Source organism: Pithys albifrons, chromosome 1 (assembly GCF_047495875.1).
Source record: "Pithys albifrons albifrons isolate INPA30051 chromosome 1, PitAlb_v1, whole genome shotgun sequence".
Taxonomy (NCBI): domain Eukaryota; kingdom Metazoa; phylum Chordata; class Aves; order Passeriformes; family Thamnophilidae; genus Pithys; species Pithys albifrons.
In genome coordinates, this window is record NC_092458.1 from 67,433,313 (window position 1) to 67,456,260 (window position 22,948).

The 22,948-nt window shown below is 39.2% G+C and overlaps 1 protein-coding gene across 3 annotated transcripts in view; it reads left to right on the forward strand.

The window, feature by feature from the left end:
- ATP8A2 (ATPase phospholipid transporting 8A2) overlaps positions 1-22,948 on the forward strand; it is a 330,508-nt gene that overhangs the window by 171,792 nt on the left and 135,768 nt on the right. For all 3 annotated transcript variants that reach the window (XM_071553667.1, XM_071553677.1, XM_071553685.1), the window contains 2 exons: positions 7,164-7,347; positions 11,430-11,540. In XM_071553667.1, the coding sequence (XP_071409768.1) occupies positions 7,164-7,347; positions 11,430-11,540 (295 nt within the window). The remainder of the gene's footprint in view (positions 1-7,163; positions 7,348-11,429; positions 11,541-22,948) is intronic.

Below are 22,948 nucleotides of genomic sequence, written 5' to 3' on the forward strand. Positions count from 1 at the left end.
GGTAGTGATAGAAAGACGGGAAACTTCAGCTGCTAGAAATTTTAACACACTAGATCTACTTTGCTACAGCTACTGTGTTCCTAAAATCTATAAAATGTGAAAATCAAAAATCCTTCCTGCATCAGTGGGTTACACAGAAGTCTGTCCAAGATATCTCAAGAGCATCATGACTGCAATTCAAGCCTAACCCTTGACTGGATGACACATGGTTGAAATCTGCACACTGGTGTGTGTCAGGAGAAATCACTGTGTAATTAATTACTGCTAAATATGATGTCATGGTAACGTTCCTTGCTTTGTGAGCTTTACTCTTGGTGGTGTGTTAACTTATCTTATTTTTCTGGAAACCAAAGCGTACAGTTATGGGATAATATTGATAGCTGTTGGCTTTCTGTGCTGTTTCTCATCTGCCTTTCTGAAGGTGAGGTCACTGAGGTTTTTGAAGTTCTAGTGTATTTTATGATGGAACAGGGTAAAATCATGTTCACTGCAATAAAGGGTAGACTCTTAAGGGCCTTTTGTGTTGCATTAACAAGGCATTTCAAGGAAGTAGAATATCAAATTCATGTTTTGTGTTAAAGTCATTAATGGCTTTGGTTATACCTGTTACAGTATGGAAGCAGAAGGAGGTAACACTTGAAACAACTTCCTTCTTTGCCTTCCTCTTTGCACAAATGAACATTAAAAATTAAAAGCATGGGTAAGAATGTCTCAATTTTTACTTTTGTATTGAATTGGTGGTGTGAAACGTATGCATTCCTCAGCAGAAATTATGTAGTCTCTTTTTTAAATTTTTTTTTTGTGTGGAGGGGACCCACAAACCAAACAATCCCCCCAAAAAACCATACATGTAGACAGAACAGAGGATATGGCTGAGAGTAGATACCAAACTGTACCATGCTTAGGTGTGGAAGAGGTGCCTCTCTTCATGGTTACTGTAAGATGGTCTAAATATAAACTGATCTTTTATAAATCACCTATTCTCTGCCTATATCTTACGGATAAAAGGATTCTAATAGAGTTGTTCTTCATTAATCATATCTCTTTTTATGAACAGTTGATAGTCTCAATTGCTCGTTCTCTATCAGAACTTTGTCTTCAATTGGTCCTTTAGACTTGAATGCAATAAATAAAAGTAATTATTTTCCAAAATACTGCATTTTTATTTCCAATCTGTTGTTTGTCTCTATACTTCGAAGTGTCTCTGGTGTAAGCAGCTGTAGTTTAAGGACCTTTTATGAAAAGTATTATTTTCAGTTGCTGTCATGCCTCTGTAACTGCAATAAATACAGGTATGTATAGGAACAGAATTAAGAAACTGTTTATCACTTCTTGCTGATGGTATCTGGTGGAGTGTAGCTGACCAGTGTGACACAGGCTGCTTGTGCTGATTGTGCCCTTCCCATCTCATTTGTCCTGTGTTAGGTGGAGTCTGGGAATAAGAAGGGATAGCTGCCTTGCCAGATTGCAGAAAGTATGCAGTAAAGGAATTGATTGTTTTGAATCAGTTGAAGCACATTAAAAATTTAAGTTAAAAGCTCCATTGCATTGCTTTGCTGAGTTAAAACGGATGTTTTCATGTTTTTCCTTCTTACTTTTGAGGTTTTAAAAATGTTTGATACCAAAATAAGTTTCTAAATAAAACGTTTGATTCCTTTTTTTGAAATATCACTGCTTCATTGTTGGTTTGGGAGGTTTTCTTGTTGGCCTTTTGCCTTTTTTTGTTGTTGTTTGTTGTTGTTGTTTCTTGTTTGGTTGGGTTATGTTTGGGGGTTTTTTTTAAATCTTTCACTGTATTGTGGTAGTTAGAATTTGTTAATTGCTCTGGTTGTCCCAGAGAGTATTCCTGATGAAAAAAATTGAACTGAAAATTTTTCACGTTTCTTAAATACTCTTAAAAAATCACGTGAGCCCAAGCAAAATGCTGAGTAGAATCACAGAATATCTCAGGTTTGAAGGAACCCATAAGGATCATAGAATTATGTTCCTCCCAGGACTACCTAACACTAAACACTGTTTAGTAAAACTGTTCTGAAAGGCAAAGCATATCAAGTAAGAAGTTTTCTCATAATTTTGTGTACTCGGGCTAAAGAGATAAATGCAGAATAAATGTTTAAAGCCATTTGGAGCTGCTCTGCAGAAGTCAGTGGGAAGCCACTTGAAACATCTGTGGAAACCATCTGTGTTACTGCTCTGTGCTGTGCCCTGTGCTGTTTTTTTCATGAGCTTCCTCTAAGTTCAAGAGGGATGTTAAAAAACTGATAGTAACAATATAGTACTTGGTTACCTGAAAACTACTTACCCCCTTTGCCTCCCTCCACTGTTTCCTTATGAATGTAAGTGACCTAAGGATAATTAGGTCCATATCTTTCTGAGAATCCCTGGCACTAGGCTGCATATCTCTCCCAGTTTCTTCATGAGGTATAGTTCTTTGGGCCCTCTCTTTCCTCCACCTATGCCATTACAGAGGAAGCAATGTGAGGTGAAGGCATTAGTCATCTCCTTTAGGATGGAAACTGCTTTCTCTGTTATTCTGTTAAAGGTGCTGATAGAGACTAAGCAGATTTGAGACTGAAGAGAACCTTATTAGCTTTTATTCTCTCAAGAGCAAGGCTACTGGAAAGATGTCTCAGAGGTGAGCAAGGAGCAAGTCTGCTGTATGGCTGACACTTAACTTCATGTATCCCTTCCATCATCCATGAACACTTCATAATGCACAGCTAGATGTTGAATGCTAAACACTTCATTAAGGTCACGTCTTGACCTCAGGCTTTCTGCAGCCTGAGTATGTTAAATTCAGATTCTCAGGGAAGGAGTTACAGCAAGAATCTGAAGACTTGATCTGGGAGCTACATTTGTGGTACTTGAAACTTGATTTCCCCCACCCCTGCCCCGGAGTAAGTGTGAAAGAGAATCAGTCTAGATGAAGTTGACTGTATCTGTTGGCAGACATGATTTTGAGCAGAGGCAATAAAAATAATTTCAGCATAAATAAATATTTCCAGTGAACTCTTCAGTTACACTCAAAGAACCTTTATAAGAAGCATTGCTGTCTGACCAGTGAATGAATACATGGATAAGCAGATTATTTTGATGCAACTGATGTTTTGTTCACATCTTAGTTCTTATTTGGGTGTATGTCAAGGCAAGGTGTATATCCTGGTGTTACTTCAGTGAGCTCTGCCAGTGAAAGCTGGAGATGTTCCACCAGATAAGTACCAATAGTTACCAGTCACTGCAGAATTTTTTTTTCGAAGTAGTTCTTTTCTTGCGCTTTGAACTTAAGCATTTGTCGTCAATCTTTGGGAACTTGGCTGTCTCTCCTCCCCTTCCGACATACCACCTGGGGAAAGCTGCAAGTTAATAGTATCCTGTGCTATAATCTTCAGTTCTTCATGTAGACATCTTATCGAATGTGGAGAATTGGATCACAGCTGTGATCTAAGGCTAAGGGGATTAATGTCATCAATGCAGTGTGTTGATAGCAAACAGGCTACAAGGAGCAGAAGAGGTTTGGAGGCTAAGTGAGTTGAGGAAGGAGGGGTATAAAACCCCTCAGGAAATCAGGAGCCATCTCAATTTTCAGCTTCTGTATTTAGTGCTGTGTGCAGCAAAATGTATTCTCTTGAGTTGCAGGCTGTACTTTATGGGGAGGTGTCAAAGGGGATGCTTGCTATAAAACTGCTTTTTAGAAGAAACAACCATAATTAAGTAACACTTTGTGCTGAAGTCTTGTCTTGGATTTCATCTTCTTAAACCAAGTGTGTAAATATTTGTGGTATTTTAAATGCATATGTAATTTCCAATAGTTTTGTGTAGTCTTACTAGGCAAATAGGGATGCTAAACATTAACTGGGTGTTGGATAACTGTGGGTGTAATTAAATTTATTTGGTTAAGACAGTAAAAGCTTACTCTGTGTACATTATGTAGTGGCTCATAAATGCATTTCTGTAGAGACATTTCACTGACTTGCCAAATAATGGGTCATTAATGGCAAAGTTGACTTATAATCTGAAATCACACTACACTGCAGGCACCGAAGTGAATATAGGCTGTATTAGCTTGCTTGACCTGCCCCAGCTAAACTGCACTAGAATAAGCTAGAGCATCTCTGCCTCTTTTTGTTCACATCTGAAGTGTCTGTAGACAAGCTGCTAGTTTAAGCTACAGAATCAGAGGTGCTGTTCACATTCTGTCTTTTTTCCTTCCCCTTCTTTAATCATATTTGAAATCAGGGCCCTTCTTAGCTATTTCTATTGCTACTTAACTGAGAAGTAAATGAACACAAACTGAGCTTCTGAGAGATTTCTGTGTCTGAAAAGGGTGTTAGCAGATACGCGCAGTGCTCTGCTGTGGGGAGATAATTGCATGAGGGCTCTGCCAAAAGTATATGCTCCTGTGCACTGGAGGTGCCCCTGGGGCACTTATCAACCCAAACCCTCCACAACTGGCTCAAAGTTGCTCTCGAGCTTGCATTTTATGGCTTGAAGTCTCTTTGACTCCTTGCTCCAGGCTTTAGTATTTTATTATGTGAATATTGGGGGAGAGGGACAAGAGTGTGTGTGCATGTATGAGAGAAAAGTTAAAATTTGATGTAGATGATATGGAGAACTTTATAGTTGCAAACCAACACCTTTAGTGCACCACAGGTTGGTAAATGTGGTGGGGTTTTGTGTTGGTAATTTAACTGGACGCGTATAGTGCCAAGTGATGGTTTCACTGCCAGGTAATGGACTGCTTCATACATCTATCCAATGGTATTAAGTAGATTTTATGGCTCAATCAACTTTTTCCTGTATTTGGCTTTTAGGAACAGCACGGCTGCAAGAATTCTCAGGTGGTTTGGTTTGCATGTGAAGTTTGAGCCCAGCAAATTTCTTTTTCCCCAAATTACTCATGAAGTTATTTTAAGAGTGATTTACTAATAAAATATGTATCTAGGTATTTACTAAACAAAATCAAGGCCATAAAACATAATGCTGAACAGGATAGCTTTGCTTTCTTTGATCAATAGTAATCCAACCAGGTATGTTAAAGGGCTGTGTTAGTTGCTCCCGCAGGATGTAGCCTCTGGAAAAAGTGCTATGTAAAAAACCCTCTTTCTCCCCTATTACCCAAGCTTCCCTTCCTCCCCCTATTTTAATAGTAAAGCTTTTAGATATGAGTTACATTCTTTCTCTTGCGTGGTATGTGGCTGACTTGAGATGTGGAAAAGTTATGTCTAAAGCTTTATTTAAGGAAATATAAAATAATATGGAACTTTAACTGAAACTGATGGGGAAAGGAATTAGAGTTGTTTGTACAGATGGGGTTAGAATGGAAATATTTAATCTACATATAGGTTTTTCCACAATACCTCATGATTTGGTAACCTAATCCACCTTTTCCATGACAAAAGAGCATTTTAGGTGTCTTACCCAATTTAGAAACCTAGTCCTGAGTACTTTGCCACTTTTGCCTGGTTTGGACAAGTTCACCTCTATTGAATTGCATGAATTTTTATGGACTTGAACCTGATATAAAATGAGAGAAGGATCAGATTCAAATAACTGCCAGTAAATCTGATAAGAATATTCAGATATCATGGAGGCAGCCTTTTGTTTTTGAGTTGAAGCTGAGTAACATCATCACTGAAGTCAGAGTTGCACCTGCACACAAGGCTTGTATGAGATCAGGTTGTGACCTTATACTTTGTGATTGATTCTGTGTTAATAGTCTGAGACTGGAAAGATGGCCTGGCAAATGGGAAGGTAAACTGGAGGAGAGAATAGAACCATTTTGGTTGGAAGAGACCATCAAGATCATCCTAACACTGACAAGTCCACCCCTAGGCTATGACCCTAAGTGCCACATCCATGATTTGTAAATACTTCCTGGGATGGTGACTCCACCACTTGCTTGTCAACCCTTTCCTGAAGAAATTTTTCCTGATATCCAGTCTAAACCTCTCCTGGTACAACTTGAGGTCATTTCCTCTTGTCCTTATCACTTGTTATGTGGGGCAGGAGACCCCCACCTCACTACTATGTCCTTGGTGGTGGTTGTAGAGAGTGATAAGTGTCCCCTTGCCCCAAGCCTCCTGTCTCCAGACTGAACGTCCCCAGCTCCCCCAGCTGCTCCTCATAAGACTTGTGCTCTAGACCCTTCACCAGCTCCATTGCCCTTCTCTGGACAGCTCCAGCACCTCAATATTTTTTTTATGATGGAGAGCCCAAAACTAAACATGGCACTGGAGGTGTGGCTACACCAGTGCTGAGTACAGGGGGACAATCACTGCCCTTGTCCTGCTGGCCACACTACTGCTGATAAAGCCCAGGATGCCAATGGCCTTCTTGGCCACCTGGGCACACTGTTGGCTCATGTTCAGCTGCTGTCAACCAATATACCCCATACTTTGCTGCTGGGCAACTTTGCAGCAACGTTGCCCCAGCCTGTAGTGCTGCCTGGGGTGGTTGTGACCCAAATGCAGGACCTGGCACTTGGCCTTGTTGAACCTCATACAATTGGCCTTGGCCTAACGATCCAGGTTGTCCAGATCCCTCTGCAGAGCCTTCCTGCCCTCCAGCAGATCAATAATCCTACTGAACTTGGTGTCATCTGCAAAATGGCTTAGGGTATCCTCAATCCCCTTTTTGAGATCATTGATGAAGATACTAAACAGAACTGGTTTAATAATAAGGTAAGCCTGCAGTACCTTTTCCCAAACCATTGAAAATGTCTCTGATGTATTCGTGGTCTTTCTCCTTCTGGTTGGTGATGCAGTGTTGACAGCAAGCAGGGAAGCCTGCACTGTTAATCTGGAAACTGTCATAGCTGAAGATGAAACTCACTTCTCCAGTGTTGCAATGTAACATCACTTGTGTGTGTCAAAGAGGGCATTATTACCAGGGGCTGGGGAAGGAAAACAAAACTTTGAGATATTTCATATCAATTTGGTCTCTTCTGCATCAAGTATGAGAAAGTAGGTAAATGTGAAACTATTTTGAAAGCTGCTTTTTCCTTCTGAAATAGTTTGGCATGGGTTCTGAAGTGTAGTTGTTGAATTAAGAAACTTCCCAGCAACTGCCCTTTGATATTTCTAAATGTAGATTACAGCTGTCCTTTTGGGAAAGGCACAGAGCTCAGCATGTGAGAAACTGACACTTTTTTCTTTCCTTTTCAGAGTATCTCCTCTACAGAAGTCTGAAATAGTAGACATGGTCAAGAAACATGTCAATGCCATAACACTTGCCATTGGGGATGGTGCCAATGACGTAGGAATGATCCAGACAGCTCATGTTGGAGTGGGGATCAGTGGCAACGAGGGCATGCAGGCAACCAATTGCTCGGATTATGCCATTGCACAGGTCAGATGCAAAAAAGAGCGACTGCCATATCGTCTTCTCAGCACTGTGCAGTGATGCAGAGCTGGATGGCTTCTTCTGCCCTTCAAACTAGAAGCATCTCTGCTTGTTTCCTTTTCAAGGCAGCTAAAACATATTTTGGATATGCGTTGGGAATTTGGTTTTTTTTTGTATTCTTCAGGGCAAAGCTCCACAACTCTTCAAAGTTTTTGCTTCCTCTTGACAGCTGTGCAATATCTGGGTTCTTCAGTAATCAGAGGAAGTGCTTTCTGTGATGCTTGTGCTTTCAACTAACTTATCTATCTCAGTGCAAGCTCTTCTCCCTTACTATAAGTAGGAATCATGACCAAATGCATGAAAGTTTGGCAGTTCTGAGAGGTGTCTCCCCCCATATTTTTATTTCCTTCACCCCTGTGATGCATCCAAGAATTGAACACAGTTCTGGAGACCTGGCCAGTGTTTTCATTTTACATATGCTATTTTGAACATTGTTTGGGTGAATGCTCCCAAAATATTCTGTCAAACTCAAAACTGATTACTTCAGCTAAAAAGGAGAGTAAAAAGCCTTTTTGCCTTTTTATTGTATTACTGAAGAAACCAAGATGTAGAATACAGACTTTAAAAGAAACATAAGAAAGGAAGGAGATGCTTCAGTTGCTGGACACCCTCTTAATACTATTTACAGCTGACATGCTTTGTGTATATGTTTGAGACTGATGCAGAGCAAAAACAGATGGAGCTGATGAACAGAAACCAATCCACTGCCTTTTCAGTGATCTATGAGCTTCAGCTAATGTTGCCTTCTGGCAGGATGTAGGCAAATTTGTTCTACCAAGTGACATGAAATACTACCATCTTTTGATAGTTTCAATAGCAGGTGAGGTTTTGAGAAGGGCTGAATAAGTGCTGTTTGCACAGATAACTTTATTGTGTTAACCCTGCTGAGAAGCAAAGTGGCAGAACTGCTGCTCTGTTCTGCAGTCAGATGAAACACACTCCATATCAGGTTTGAATAACTGTGACCTTTCACCAAGTTTATCTTGAGAATTTTAGGCAGTTCTGTCAAGTACTTTGTCATAAACAGTAGCATATTCCAAATATATAGCATTATAGGAACTGCCATAATCTTTGTCTGTGGTATCTTGTAATGACTTTTTCATTTATAATTTCTGAGGATTATATATTGCTTCTGCTGTATAACTTAATTGAATGTTTTTTGCTTTGACTTCCTCGGATAATTTATTACTTTCATTTTACTTACTAAGCATAAGCAAGTGAGAGTTTTGTCCATAGAAGAGCTTGCACACTTAATTTCTTTTGTGTTGCAGTAGTGTTAAATCTGGAGAGCTAATTCAATATTCATACGTTGCTTCTGCATTAACAAAACGCCCTGTATTTCTGTTTAGTGTTATTGTTAGAATGTGGAAGTTGCTTTTGGTTTAAATTCCAGTCAGCAAGTTACTGAAAATAGCAATGAATCTTTTTAATTCAATGTGAAATAAAAGTTGGTCACACCAGCACAGAATTGTAGCTTTCAAATATTAGTAAAACACTGTGGAACTGTATTTTTGGGGATTGTGTAGAAAAGCTTTGTACCAATTAGAAAACATATAAGAAATCCCTCTTGTAAAGGAGACTAGTATTGTGTGTAATGTGTGCTTAAAAACCCCAAGTGTTCAAAAGAAAACCTCAATCTCCGTGGAGTATGTTTCTTTCAGTGAAGACATATAACTCCCACTAAAGCATTACTGTATGTGCATGCCTTGAAGGCAGAGTATGTTCTTATTGAGTAATTTGAGACTGCCACTATAATGTAGCATCTCATGTTCAAATGGTATTTCAAATGCAGTGGTGCCAGAAGGAGGCACTTGTACAAAGTCTCTATATAGGCACTTTCAGGATTCCAGGAAGAATCAAAGCCTAAACCAAACAAAAATAAAAAGCCAACTTGGGTCTGACTCTGTGCTCCAAATAGCTTCCACAGGTGCAAGGAGCATCTGTTTGAATCATCCTTTTCCGTTTAAATGAAATTGCACCAGTGATCTCTGTTTAGAGAATTCCCAAATCAAATGACCTAACAGTTTAGAGAAACAGTAGTGGACTTTAATAACTTTTGTCCTCAGTGACTGGCTTTATCATCTTAATCCAGAGAACATCTGGTGTCTAGGGACTTTTCCCTTTTCTTAACTAGGAAAGCTTCCTTCTTCAACAAATATTCCTAATTGTTTTCTTCTTTGGAAAAATTGGCTTGTATTAAGGATGTATTTTCACTGTCTTAAAACCCCCCAACATGCCTTCACTTCAACCGTTAGTCAAGATGGAGGTATCTTTGTAGAAGATAGTCTCTGTATGAAAGAACTCATGCTAGGGGTCGATACAGAGAGGACTGAAAACTTACACAAACTGTTTCACAGGTGGGCTGGCGAGATGGTCGCAGTGTTCCCCCCTGATTTATAACTCTGTAAATAAAGGAGTGTCCAAACAAAGGCAGTGTTGTAGTAGAGCCCCTGCCTATACTGTTGCTTTATGCCAGTAGCTGTGTGCTTGCATAGCTTCAGCATCAAACCAAATTTAGTTCTTTGCTATGTCTTAATGGGACTGTTCACCAGCATGCGCAGGCTCAGTGCATTATTGAGGCTATAAGTACCTTCCATGTTGTATCCTGCATCATTTTCATGAGAGCACAGATGAGAGCAATTAATGATAGGATTTTTCCTTTTCTTGAGCTTCAGAAAAGACTACATTCAAAATGGTCAATCTTTAGATTCAGCAGAGAGAAGTTTTCAGAGTGTGTCTTAAGAGTTTTGGGTTGCTTGTAAGGACATAGAGGCAAGTTTCCCATCACCTCTGTCTGATGTGTTTTGTTAGTGACTTTGATAAGGAAAGTTGTGACTGTCCTGCATATTAACTTGAGGTGTTAGGTATCTAATAGGTCAGCTACTCCCTTATGAGTCTCCTGATTTCAGCCCTGGCTCCAGTTGGGCAGAGACTGAACCGTGAAGCTTGGTTCAGTTTTGTTTTCCCTCCTTTACTGGCATATCCTGACAGATCTGAGTTGGTGATGCAAGGGAGGGGGACTGTCCTTACAGGATTTGTGGTTCAGTGATTTCAGTGTTGGAAAGCATGGGACCAGAGCTATCTCACAACAGCCCTGACTCATTACTTTAGCTTTCAGTTTCAAATAAGTTTTGATTAAAATAAATGATCTAGAATCTTAATTTAGGAAGACAAGATTGTGAAGTCACTTTGTTGAAAAAGAAGGAAAGCGAATCACAGTCCCACCTTAGTGTCCCGGATGCCTTCAGGTACACACATGCCAAGCAGTAAACACAGTTTGAGCTGGTGAACTGAACAAAAAGAGAAATGCTGCAGGCCAAAAAAAATTCACTGAGCAAACCACAAGCAGAAAACTATGGATTTCCTGGGCTGGATTATCAGTCTGGTCCTGTCTGGTCCTATAAAAGGCTCTTTTTTGAAAATGCTGAGTTTGAGCTGTATCTGTGGTTGAAACTAGCATTAAAAGGTACACATTTGTACAAGATCCATTTACTTGCTGTTTTTGGCAAATCCCCTTTCTATATATATGTGTTCCACTTACACAATATCTTAGATGCTTTGTATAACACGATTGCCTACATTTTGTAGGCTAGAAATGTTAATGTATATATCTATTCTGTATAAACTAATCTATTTTTTAATTTTTGTTCTCCCTTGTGCATTTTATTTAATTTCAAGACAGTCCTAATTATTAGAGTGTTCATTTAACCCAGGGAAAAGAGATTCTGAACCTTATACGCTCTCAAGCATTGATTTTGCTGTCAGAATGGTAATACCAATCGAAGATTTCTTGCTGTTCCAAGCCAGTGAAGAACACTCTCAAACATTCAGAAATTTTCTTACAGGAAGGATGCTGCCTATAAATATTTTACATGTTGATTTTTGAATGCACCACTAAGCTATTTAAATACTGCACTTGAATAGCTTTTGTTTCTGATTTGAGGTTTTTTTTTCTGAGGCCAGGGGTTTACTTTATTCCCCTTTTTTTAACAATTAGTGATATGTGTGAATACTTTTTTGTCTTTCAGTTTGCTTACTTGGAGAAGCTATTGTTGGTCCATGGTGCTTGGAGTTACAATCGAGTTACCAAATGCATTCTGTATTGCTTCTACAAGAATGTGGTTCTGTATATTATTGAGGTAAGAGCAACTAAAGGGATGGGTCTTACTGGTACTTACCCCTCAAATTCTCTTATAAAAAGGAAAACTCCTCGAAATGCATTGACCTAAAAGTACTTTGTTTTCTTCCATGTTTAACAACTTAAAATTCAGTTTCTCTCCTCAAATTTAGTTCACTGCAGTCTTCTAATGTTTGTAAAAGGAAAAATGAAGGCTTCAGCACAGTGAAACCTAGGATAAGACATGTCAGGGACAAAGGTCATTCCTTCTGTACAAATGTTCTTATTGAAAGCATCTTTGTGTTCATGGAAACATTTCAAGCAGAGTTTATATTTATAAACACTTGAATTTGGGGCTAATTAAAATAAAAAGTTTGTTTAATAGTATTGGGAAAAAACTCTAGACAAATAGTAAACTAGGCAAAATCATAGGTGTTGTTTTCAAGTTATAAAGGCTATAGCCTAGCTGCAATTGAAATCAGTTTGCCTTGAGTTTCTTTTGGAAAGAGAGGACATATTTTGCCCTACAGTGACAGTGAAATTATAAAGTCAGTCAGGTTATTTAATTTCATAATTAAAATGTAACTGTCTTCTGAAAATCAATAGCCTGAAGATGTCAGGTAGTGAACTGAATTTTCGAGAGGGCTGAATACTGTTAGAACCACTAGAACATTGCATTTCAGCCTGCTTAGATAGGAGTGTAGTTCTCATGCTACAGAATATAGTCTTGAATTTAAGAAGTATCAGGAAGGGATTTTATCATGTGCTGTTGCCTAGTTAGAAACACTTGAAAATGTGTCTAATGGCAATCCAGTCTACTGCAAAAGTTATACCATTCATCATGTTTTTAGGAAGGGTTTTTACATGCTATTGGAAACAACAATATTCATTATTGTGCAAAAGAAATAAAAGTGATTTTAAAAATAAGTTTTCTAGTGGGTTTCTTGATGAGCATGGGGGTTGCTGGGGTTTTCCCTGAATTGTTCAGAAAGTGCTTAACAGTTTCATGGTTACCTTCTAAGTTTTTCTCCATTTGAAGATTAGTTTGAAAGTCCTGCATCTAGCCCATTATAGCATTGTGTCTTTGCTTCATTTACTATAGTCTGACAAGTAAATTGAGTTTTGCATCAAATGTCATATGGCTAAATTATGCCTTCTGATTAAGCAGTTGTGCAAAGGGTTGAAGAAAAGTGAAGGTCTCTGGGACCTCCAGCGTGAGGTAGCTTAATCATTTTACCATAGGGAGAAATTTTATTAGCCAGATATCTCTGTATGATACATATGCTGCAAGTCTGCTCTGAGAATCTGAGGTCAGATGTTCTCTTCACTGTCTCAGTCTGTGTTTGGTTCTTTCTGCAGGCTGTGCTGGGGCAAATGAGCTTTTGTCAGTGAGCTTCATGTCAGTGACTCAGGGTGAGAGTCGGTTCCATCAACACTTGAGAACTGAAAAATGTCTTACAAGATGCAGCCTTCCACCTCAGTTACCCCTCTGTGCCTGTCCTGCATACAAGTTGGGAGCAGGTTTAAGTCTTAAGAGAGGTGAAGTGGCAGAAGTAATCTTGTAGTCCTGCAGCAATGGGAAGAGCTCAGAGGTTTGGTTTTAGTTTCTCTGGTGAGTTTGCTTTACTAGCAGCCTTAAGAAACTTCCCCTCCAAAACTGTATAAAACCAACCAAGTTGCTTGCAAACCCAAGAGACACCAGTTTTGGTATCCTAGGGATGCAGGGAAGAGAGATCTTTAATTCCCTCCTTCGCTTTTCACAAAGAAAGCTGAGTTGTTTTGTGTTTCTTCTGTGAGGCTCGGGAGTACTGATCAGTTTGTGGTACAGAGTGATACTCATGAAAGAGAAGCTCCACAAGGGAATAAATCCTTCAACTTAAGTGCCCAGAACTTCTGCAGGGCTGCACAGTTGTGCATATGGTGTGTTCCTGATTGTTTCCCAGCACTCTGGACAAGTTTAGTATCTGCCTGTACTTTCTGCTTGGATGTGTGGTGTATGGGGAATATTCTCTTAGCACGGTAATGAAACAGGGATTTGAACTTGAACTACTTTCTAAGTTTATCTTCTGAAGGATTGTATTGAGTAAATATTTATATAGTTGAATCAAAAAGCACTTTGTGAATGACTGTCAGTTATACCTTGGTTACTGTATCTGTTTTATTTCAATGAAATTTTAACACCTGAGGAATAGATATAGTATACCTTAAATAAATGGGGTTTGCAGCAATGAGGCACTGGGATTCTTCATAACTTTTATTCCCTAATACTTTGCAAATACAGAAAGAAAAGGTGGTGCTCTGGTTTAGGACATAGAACATCTGGATGCAACTTGCAGAGGCATGCAATAAGATTAAATTTAAGTTAATTAAACAACGATAAATGCTTGGGAAGAACATATTTCTATTTCCTTTCCTAGCATCCCAATGTTGGTATATTAAAACCCTTCATACAGTTAGTTCATCCTAATACCAGTCACTCTTACACCTGGAGGATCCAAAGGGTTGCATCTTTGAAACTTAAAATTTTATCAGCTTTCCATCAAGTTCTGGGTTGAAATACAGATTTTTGGGATTTTGTGGAAAGGATACTCAGGTAACTGCCATCCTGGGCTTTACTCCTAAGAGGTGCTGCAGGGTTAAGACTGAGGTTTACCTTCCTGCAATGGCTGATTTTTTGTGGAGAGACGAGGGCCCAGAACAGTTTTCAGCTGCTTTGAGGATTAAAATGTGCACCCATAGTGGGACAATTTCATACAGCTGGAGGGATAGTACAGCAGGAGGCAGGCCTTGTGGTTGAGTGATTGCAGGAGAAATGGAGATGGGTGTGTTTTCTCTCTTCCTTGATAAGGCCCTCCTAATATTTTTCAAGAGGTGATTTTTAAGTCATCAAAGTAATAAAGCTGAATCAAGTCTGAGAAGATTTTGGCTTGACTTAGATGGAAACTCTGTGTCCTTCTCCTTTCTCTGGCCTGGTCTCTCCTTTAGCATTTCTTTGTCCTCTTGACCTTCTCGTAATTTTTCCCGTTGCTTCTTGAAAATACAAAACTTTGTGACATAAAAAGCACAAAGAGAAGCAGGTTCTGGAAATTCAACTTCTTTTGATGTGATTCTTAGCCTGATTCCTGAGAACCTGCGTATTGCTGTTTCTAGGGTGCTTCAGGGTATTAAGTTGAAGTTCCCTTGCTTATAGACTCACTAAGAGGGGTGCACAATCAAGCCTTTCCATCCACAAAGCTGGTTGAAAGATTAATTGCTGCTGCTTCCCCATTCTTGACTAGCCATGCTAAGTCTGTTCTAATAGTGGCCAGGGAACCTACATGGAAAGCTACCCAGTGCAGCTGCAGGGATGAAATAAAAATCTAAAGCCCTCTCTTTGGTGTCCATTCCTGTTTTTCCTATGTCTGGCTGCAGTAGCGCTGTACTCTGAAGTCATTTCTGAGCAGAGCCGACCATTCAGATCATCTTGAGGTGAAAGATCAGTGACAAGGTTTTGGCTTTTAAAGATTTGATGGACAAGTATCTGGACATCCTTACAAAATACCATTTCTTTCAATTACTTCCATAGCTGGCTTTGAACTGACTAATGAAATGAAAGATCTGTTTCACATCTGTTGAGCAGATACATTTCACTGGAGATGATATAAAATTGTCCTGATGATATCAGAGCTTTGAAATATAACTGATTTCAAATGTAAAAGCATACGGGAATATTGCTTTAATGTTATTCTTGGAGAAGCAGAAACACAGCAAGATCAAAGGTGATATCAGAAATATCAGGTAAGAGTTCAACACCTTTGGGAATGGTTCTGTGGAAACAGTAGCGTGGAAGGCAGCTTTCAGGCCAACACAGTGTGCAGGAAAAATGTATTCAGTACTTCACTGTAGCATGTTGGTTTTTTGAAATATACTTTAGATGAAGTGCTTTTGTATTATATATTGCAGAATGAGTCAGGGGCTGGGAACGGACCAGTCAAGGTCTGGCAGTGGAGGGCCATGACAGAAACATATGACAAGTGGGAAGGGAATAATATAGTGTCCATACCCTGATGCTGCATTCTAAATTCTGCCTTAAGAAACCAAAGTCATAAGGCAAGATTATAAAGCCATTTATTTGTGGATCCTGAAAGGGACATCTTAATATGTGAGCAGTGTTAAACAAGATGAATGCAGTAAAGAACAAAACACCAGGATCGTAATTTTATTTCTAGAGCTGAGTTTTCAAGTTTCAAAAGGTCAGAGTAAATACAATGCCTAGATAAATGTACTTTTAAATAAATAGTCTTCTGTGAGTCAGCAGGGTCTGGCAATGACAGCTGTTAAGTGCTCCACATACTCTTAGTGGTCACCACGTAAGAGGAGCCCATAGCACAGGCTCAAAAGCACACATGAAATGTTGCTGCATGAGACCTTTCATTTGTTTTTCCTGTTTTCATGATTTCATGTCAAACACAACAGGTATTTTTAAAAATATGGAAAGCAGACATATGAATTTTAACCCTCTTATCCAAATGGTATGCAGAAATTACTTTATCTGATATGGTACTAAAAAATATACAGCTCTAATGCTTCTGTGTGCTTATCCTTGATTTATGTAATCTGCCTTCTACCTGCATCCCTGTGCTTTCTGTTTCCAATTGACTTTGCCACTCTGAGGTTGCAGACAGGCAATAAAAAAGCTTAAGCATGGAGATTTTTGCAGTGAGGTGAAGGGCAATAACTGTTGTCATATAAAGCAATGTTCTTAAGAGATAAGAGCACTATTTCCCCACAGTGTTAAATTAAGGATAAGAACATCTGGTTGCAAAATTTTATAACAAGGATAACAGGAATATAGGCAGTTAGCTGTCTTGTCATACTTATTTATTCAAATCATTCAGTTGCCTGTTCAAATACTTGAAATGCTATTAGGCATTTAGTAATGATTACTGGTAACCTTAGCACAGTGATGAAGCAAAAGAGGAATGTATGTGACTTCCATTTTATGTCATTTGTGTATCTAGCCTTTGGATTCTCACAAATGCATGAGTATTCTGAATAAGTAAGTTATTCTCTGTGGACAGATGCTTTCAGATGGGCAAAGGGTGGGATTTAGCGTCCTTAGGACTGGTGTCAGGTCAAAACTAGAGAAATGTATATAGATTACCTTTATGGATGCTCTGCTCATGGAGAGCATTATGGGATGGGGGCAGGAATGTCCCAGGACCTGCCAAAGACCATCACCTCTGAAGGAGCAGTACTAAGGGGTCTGTGTTGAGGTAACTTAATCCTATTCAAGAAGTGAAGGAATCTTTTCGATTTTTTCTGTTCTTATTGTTCATTTGTTTTTGAAACATATGAAAGGAAAGAAATCCAAATCTCTCGGCTTGGGTATTGTTAATCAGTTCAAAAAGTGCAGAATATTTACAGAGGGTACAGTTAAGAACTTGGAGAGATGGAAAGCACAGTAATGGACACAGTACAAGGAGCAAAGTGTGTGAGTCTCATCACTCTCTCCTGGTAATTTGTGAAAAACCTGTCCTACATGTGTGCCCATTTTTCTCTTGCTGTGTATCAGCCTCGTGCTCAGGTTTAACATGCAGAAGACCTGTGGCAACACAGAACACTATCCCCTTCCTGCCCACCAACAAAGCTAATTGTAGTCTCCAAGAAAACATTATTTAGTAACAACAGTTACAGGAAACAGATCCTACAAATAGCCTGCCAAAGTTCTTGGAATATTGTAAAAACAGTTGGCCAACCTAATCCAAAATTGTCCAGATAGTGCTTTGCTTTTTGTTCTTAAAAATCTATCCTAAGTTTCTTTATAGTACCTGGGTTATATTGCTACCGCTGACAATTTATTCTGTATTTCAACCCCCCTCTTTTCTGAAGAAATTCACCATTGTGGTCTCAACAAATTTGATCCATGATTGATTTCTTGGTTTTGGCTTTATAATTGACCATCTTAATCCCAAGACTTTCCAAAGAATCAGTCACAAAGATAAATTCATCCTATTTGCCTTTCTTTTTTTAGTGCTCTTGCAGTGAGTCTTTAGAGAGCAGTCCATCTTCCCTGAAAACTAAATTGGCACAGCTATGTAACAGCTGGATTTGAATTTTTACCAACCATTTTTAAAAGGTGATGGAAACTGTCAGCATTGTTCTGACTTTATGAACACTGCCTTGATTACACCATACAACCACCACAACCTGTAATTTTTCAACATTCCAAATATTATAAATGATACGTTAGGTTCTTTAGTGTGGTCTGAAAAATCTCTGGGTGAAACATCCATCAGGTTCAATACATGCTGCAACAGGTGCCTTCAAGATGAGATATCTACTGTGACATTTTATTGGACACATAATAAGTGAATAGTGCCTGGATCGATTTGTTGTGTACATTTATATACAAAAGAGGTTTAGAAGGGAGATAACTTAATGTGAGGAACCTTTTACTTGGGAAACTAAACATATTTTATGAAAGTTAAGAAAATGCAAACCTAGGTTTTTTTCATCACAAAACCAGCTTTGGAATTCAAGCATTCATTGTTCTTAATTTGAGCCCCACACTCTTTCCAAGAGCTTTTGTATAAAATCTAACTCCTCTTATAGCTTTGAATATTGTCTTGAAAAACACTAGCTGCTGTGACTCAATATTGGGTAACCTGTTGTTTTAATAAAAATAAAGGGAAATGAATCTTACTTTCACCTAGACTAATGCAATGCATATGATATTACTTGTAGGTACTGAGAAGGCTAAATTTCAAATTTGTGTTGATGTTAAAAGTGCAAATAAACCTTATCAGGAAATTACTTATTTTTAGCACATTCCTGCTGAGTTTAGCAATATATGCTGTGCTGTGCTGGAGGGAGTGATTTTGAGGGATTTTTTTTTAACATCCAACACACTATACATATATATATATATATATATATATATATATGGTAATACAGTTATTTACAAATATATCCTTTAAGCCTGTACTGGTTTTCTTTATATCTGGCCTGTACACCTATAAATTACTTCCTTTAGTAGAGACATTCGTCATTTGTGTAGGAATAACTGAGAGCAGAGTGAGGTCCTGTGCATATTGCATGTATGGAGTAGTGGGGTTTGTCTGTTGTGCTTTCTGCTAGACAAGCCCTAGGGCTGTCATGCTGAAGGTATGAAGATTTCTCTGTTTTTGCTTGTACTTCATTCTCAAAATAGCAATGTTTACAATGCATTTCTATGACAATTTACTTGCTAATCATAGAATATCTTGAATTGGAACAGACCCACAGGGATCATCCAAGTCCAGCTCCTCATCCTGCAAAGGACAACCCCAACAATAACACCATGTGCCTGAGAGTGTTGTCCAAGCACCTCTGGAGCTCTGCCAGGCTTGGTGCTGTGACTACTTCCCTGGGGAGCCTGTTCAGCACCCAACCACCTGCTGGGGGAAGAACCTTTACCTAATATCCAGCCTAAACCTCCCCTGACACAGTTTCATGCCATTCCTTCAGGTGCTATTGCTGCTCACTAGAGAGAGGAGATCAGTGTGTTTGAAAATGGTAATACACATGCCTGCAAAGGAGGCTGAGGAGGACTTTCCCTGGCACCAGTGACTGATGACAAATTGGAACAATGCATCTAATTCGTTGCTGTAGCTTTTAGGCACTTGAATTAAAGTGGCTCTGCAAACGTGCATGTTGTGTGACTCAGTACAACTTGTGAGACTTTAGTTTTCCAGGGGAGAGATTTACTTCTACTCAGTTGAATCTGCTGCAGTTAAACTCCGATATTACCTTGGTATTTAAAAGCACTGCTTAGCCTAGTTGTGAAGAGGGTTTTGCTGCAGTTCTTTTTGCACAGCTCTTTGTAAAACATTTTTAGGGAGGGGCAGAGAGTTTGGAAGTGTTGCAGACGAGGTATAATATTGATTCACAAGTCACGCTTTTGTGCAATTTCACAATATGGAATTTAGCTTGGAGCCCATGTTTGGAAATGTGTAGTGGCTTATCTGTGAACAGTCCCACTGGAGTCACTGAATAGTAACTGCATTTCCTACTTCCCTGCCAGTTCCTTAGAAATACAGTGGGTTTATTTTTCCCAAGCCATGTACTATGCTGTTGTTTGTTGTGTGCACATAAGGAGTTTGTGTAGCATGGTCTGTGTTTCACTTGCTGAGCTGAAGCTGCCTGGCTGCCAGTTGGTCAGACTGTATGGCCTGGAGATTCTCAAGTATGAGTAACTGGATCACAACACTGAAACATTCTGTTTTGTGTTCAGTTTTATCCTCTTGAAGCATTTTACTTGTGCTTGTCTCTTTGTTCTTGACAAAGTGTGCAAAACACAGCCAGCCTTACCTGAGCTCCTGCCAGAGCAGTCTTGTTGACGACTTCTCGCCTCTAATTGCTGATAAGGGCGTTTCTCTGGCATGTTTGGAGGCACCACTGGTGTATATGTTTCTAAGGGTCACATTTTCTAGTGAGTCCTTGTAGTACAGATGCATGAAATTGTTGAGTTCTTAATCCTTGGTGCCTTAATGCTGTTTCATAGGCAACTCCAAAAACCTTCTGAATGCTAACACAGGAATGTAAGGTCACCAAATTTTTGGAATATAAAACTTCTTTCCAGTATCTGTATCATGAACTGAGCTGGTCCTGATTATTTTGAGGTTTCTTGGGGTTTTGTGCTCATGACCCAAAGAAGCTAGGGCAGGGAAGAAATTTAAGTGAATACAGATTGCACTTTTAAATGCTGCTAGAAAATAATTTTGCTATTTCACTTGGATGAGCACTAAAGATAAAAATACCTCTATCCAGTCTCACTAATTAACCACTAGAGATTGTCTTATCTTGGGATGCATAAAAGGCATCTGTAACCTAGTTTAAATGCATGTACAGGATTTGAAATAAATTTTATCTTATGTTTGTCAAGGAAAGAAGACAGAGTATGGGTTTAGAGTTTTTGTTTGCTTGAGTTTCAAGGCCTGTAACCAAACTTTTTTATTATAGCAGGATCAGAGGTAAGAAGTATACCATATCCTCTATGATCAGTCTGGAGTGTAAATCTGGAGCAGCATAGATGTTCCTTTCAAATGTGCTTTTACAGCCTCTCTGCTGTGAAACCATTCCAGTGCTTTCACTGTATGTGACTTAAGGGGTATCTGCCCTGTAAGGAGCTAGTGCTCTGTGGCTAGAAACAGCATAAAAAAAGAGTTGTCACTCAGTGTCCTTGAGAGGCTCCCTTGAGATGTGGGAATTCTGTGTCACTCAAGTCAATGGGCATTAGGAGATGTTGGCCTGTGTAACTGCACACAGCAGGTGTAACAGCTTTGAGTAACCTGTCCAAAATAGTTTATCTTTTCACTTTGTGTTGAGATGTTGAGTTGGGGCAGATAGCTATGGCTATTTATATGCATTTGGTTATTTATGTGTTCTGGAGAGCACATAATTCCTTTGTATGTCTCCTTGCTCTTTTCAACAAAATTAGTTAGAATGTGTTAAAATGCACTAGAAATAACAAATAATGCTATTGATAGTATTACTTCTGAGTTTTACAATCTTCTTTACCGAGATGTCAAAACTGAGTCAGTTGGAGCTCCTGCCCCCCAATCCGCCATTGGAAATTCATATTGTTGTCTGTTCTGCTCTTCCTCATTATTTTGAACCTGATTGTTTTCATGAGCCATTGTGATTTGAGTGTGACTGCTGTGAAGTAAGGGCACCCTGGACCTATGGGGTTTTTTGATATTTCTGAGCCAGGATTCACAGCTCACTGTAACAAGGTCTGTGTCAGGAAGAGGAGATTCAGAACCAATACTTAAAGGCTGAGACCACCATTATTTTAATACAAGTTTGTGGGTATACTTTAATGTAATCATGGGCTTAAACTAAAACCCCAAAACTATACCCCAAATGACACAGGAGCCCATTCTATGGAAAAACAAGAGCTGAGTGTTCTCAGTGCATTTTTGCGTGTATGTTACAATCCGTTTCTGTTCCAAGACAAAGACATGGGGAACCACTGGTGGCTTCATGCTTTCAAAACAACAAAGGAGGTCAGAACTTGGACTGCCAGCTTTTAAATGCGACAGCTATTTTGCTTGCTTGCTTCTTGTTGGATTTCTTTCCTTAATTGCTTTTGCATGAATGCATTTGGAAAGTGAGAAGATGGAATATGTAAGCCTTAGCTGTATCTAGCTTCTGCAGGAATTCAGTGGAAGTATATATATTTTCATATGAACTGTATAAATACTATGTTAGAAATCTAATGCTGTGTTTTCTTGTCCAAACCCAAATAATGTCATCTTTATTAATAAATGGCAATGCAGATTCATTTTATTAATGTTAACTGACTAAAATATGTAGATGGCTCAATAGGAGCAGAAGCATAAGCTGTCAGTAGCCAGTAACACCTGAACCTGTCAGCATTATTGGTGATGATGGTTCCTGTCGAGTTCTATTTTGGTGGAAATGTGAGTGTCCCTTTCGGGTTTACTAACAGTGTCTTGACCTTTTCTTCCTTTTGTTGCCAAGGGGTGACAGGTGTCTGGAGTAGCTAAGCAATATGACAGTCAGCTTGTGCTTTGTGTCAGCTGTTACTCATTAGCCTTAAAAATGACACATGATTCTGTACTGCGCAGAAATGTGTTTATGGCCATTAATACATTCTGATTAATGGACAGTATAGGAATAGACTATTGAGTTGCTCTTCTTATCCTCTGTTTTTCTTTCGTTTAGTGTTGTTACTGAATATGTAAATGTGTGATATCTAGGAAATTTCAAGCTGTGACTTCCATAGTGGCATTGTTAATCCTTGTTGGCCTGCTGAGGTCTGCTTTGGTGGTACCACACTGTGTTGTCACTGTGGGTCCAGCAGCTTTCTTCAGTGGGAGCTTTGTGCAGTGCTCACCTTCAAGGTGCCACTTTGCTCAGAAAGTCCAAGTCCCTCCAACTGTGTCATGATGCTGCTGTACCTGTCACTGGGCTGTGCTTTCACCTTGGTTTGAATGCACAACTGGACTGTGCTCTGATCTGACATTAACACACACTATCATTAAAAAGGGCAGTCTGGTTGTCGTTTCTGCCTAGGAGTGTGTTCTTTCTCTCCTTCCTTGCCAAGACATTTAGTGTTTGTGCAGCTGCACAATGGTCTCCTTAAGGTTAGAGTTCAGTCAGATCACCTTCCTGTTGCACACAAGGAGTCCTTGGAGAAGAGGAAGGACCAGCTCATCTCATAGAGTTACAGACTCTTGTCAGACTTAAGTATGTGTGTTATTTTAGTAAGTTAAGGTGAGAGATTTTGCTTGTGTGTATCTGCAGAAAAACAAAAAAATTTTGGGAGGTAGACAAATGAAGGGCAGGAATTGGTGTTCATGATATCCCTAACCATCTCATAGTATCACTGCTTGGGGACTTAAAATCAACCAGTTTTTCCCTTTTGGGCTGTCTGGGTATCTG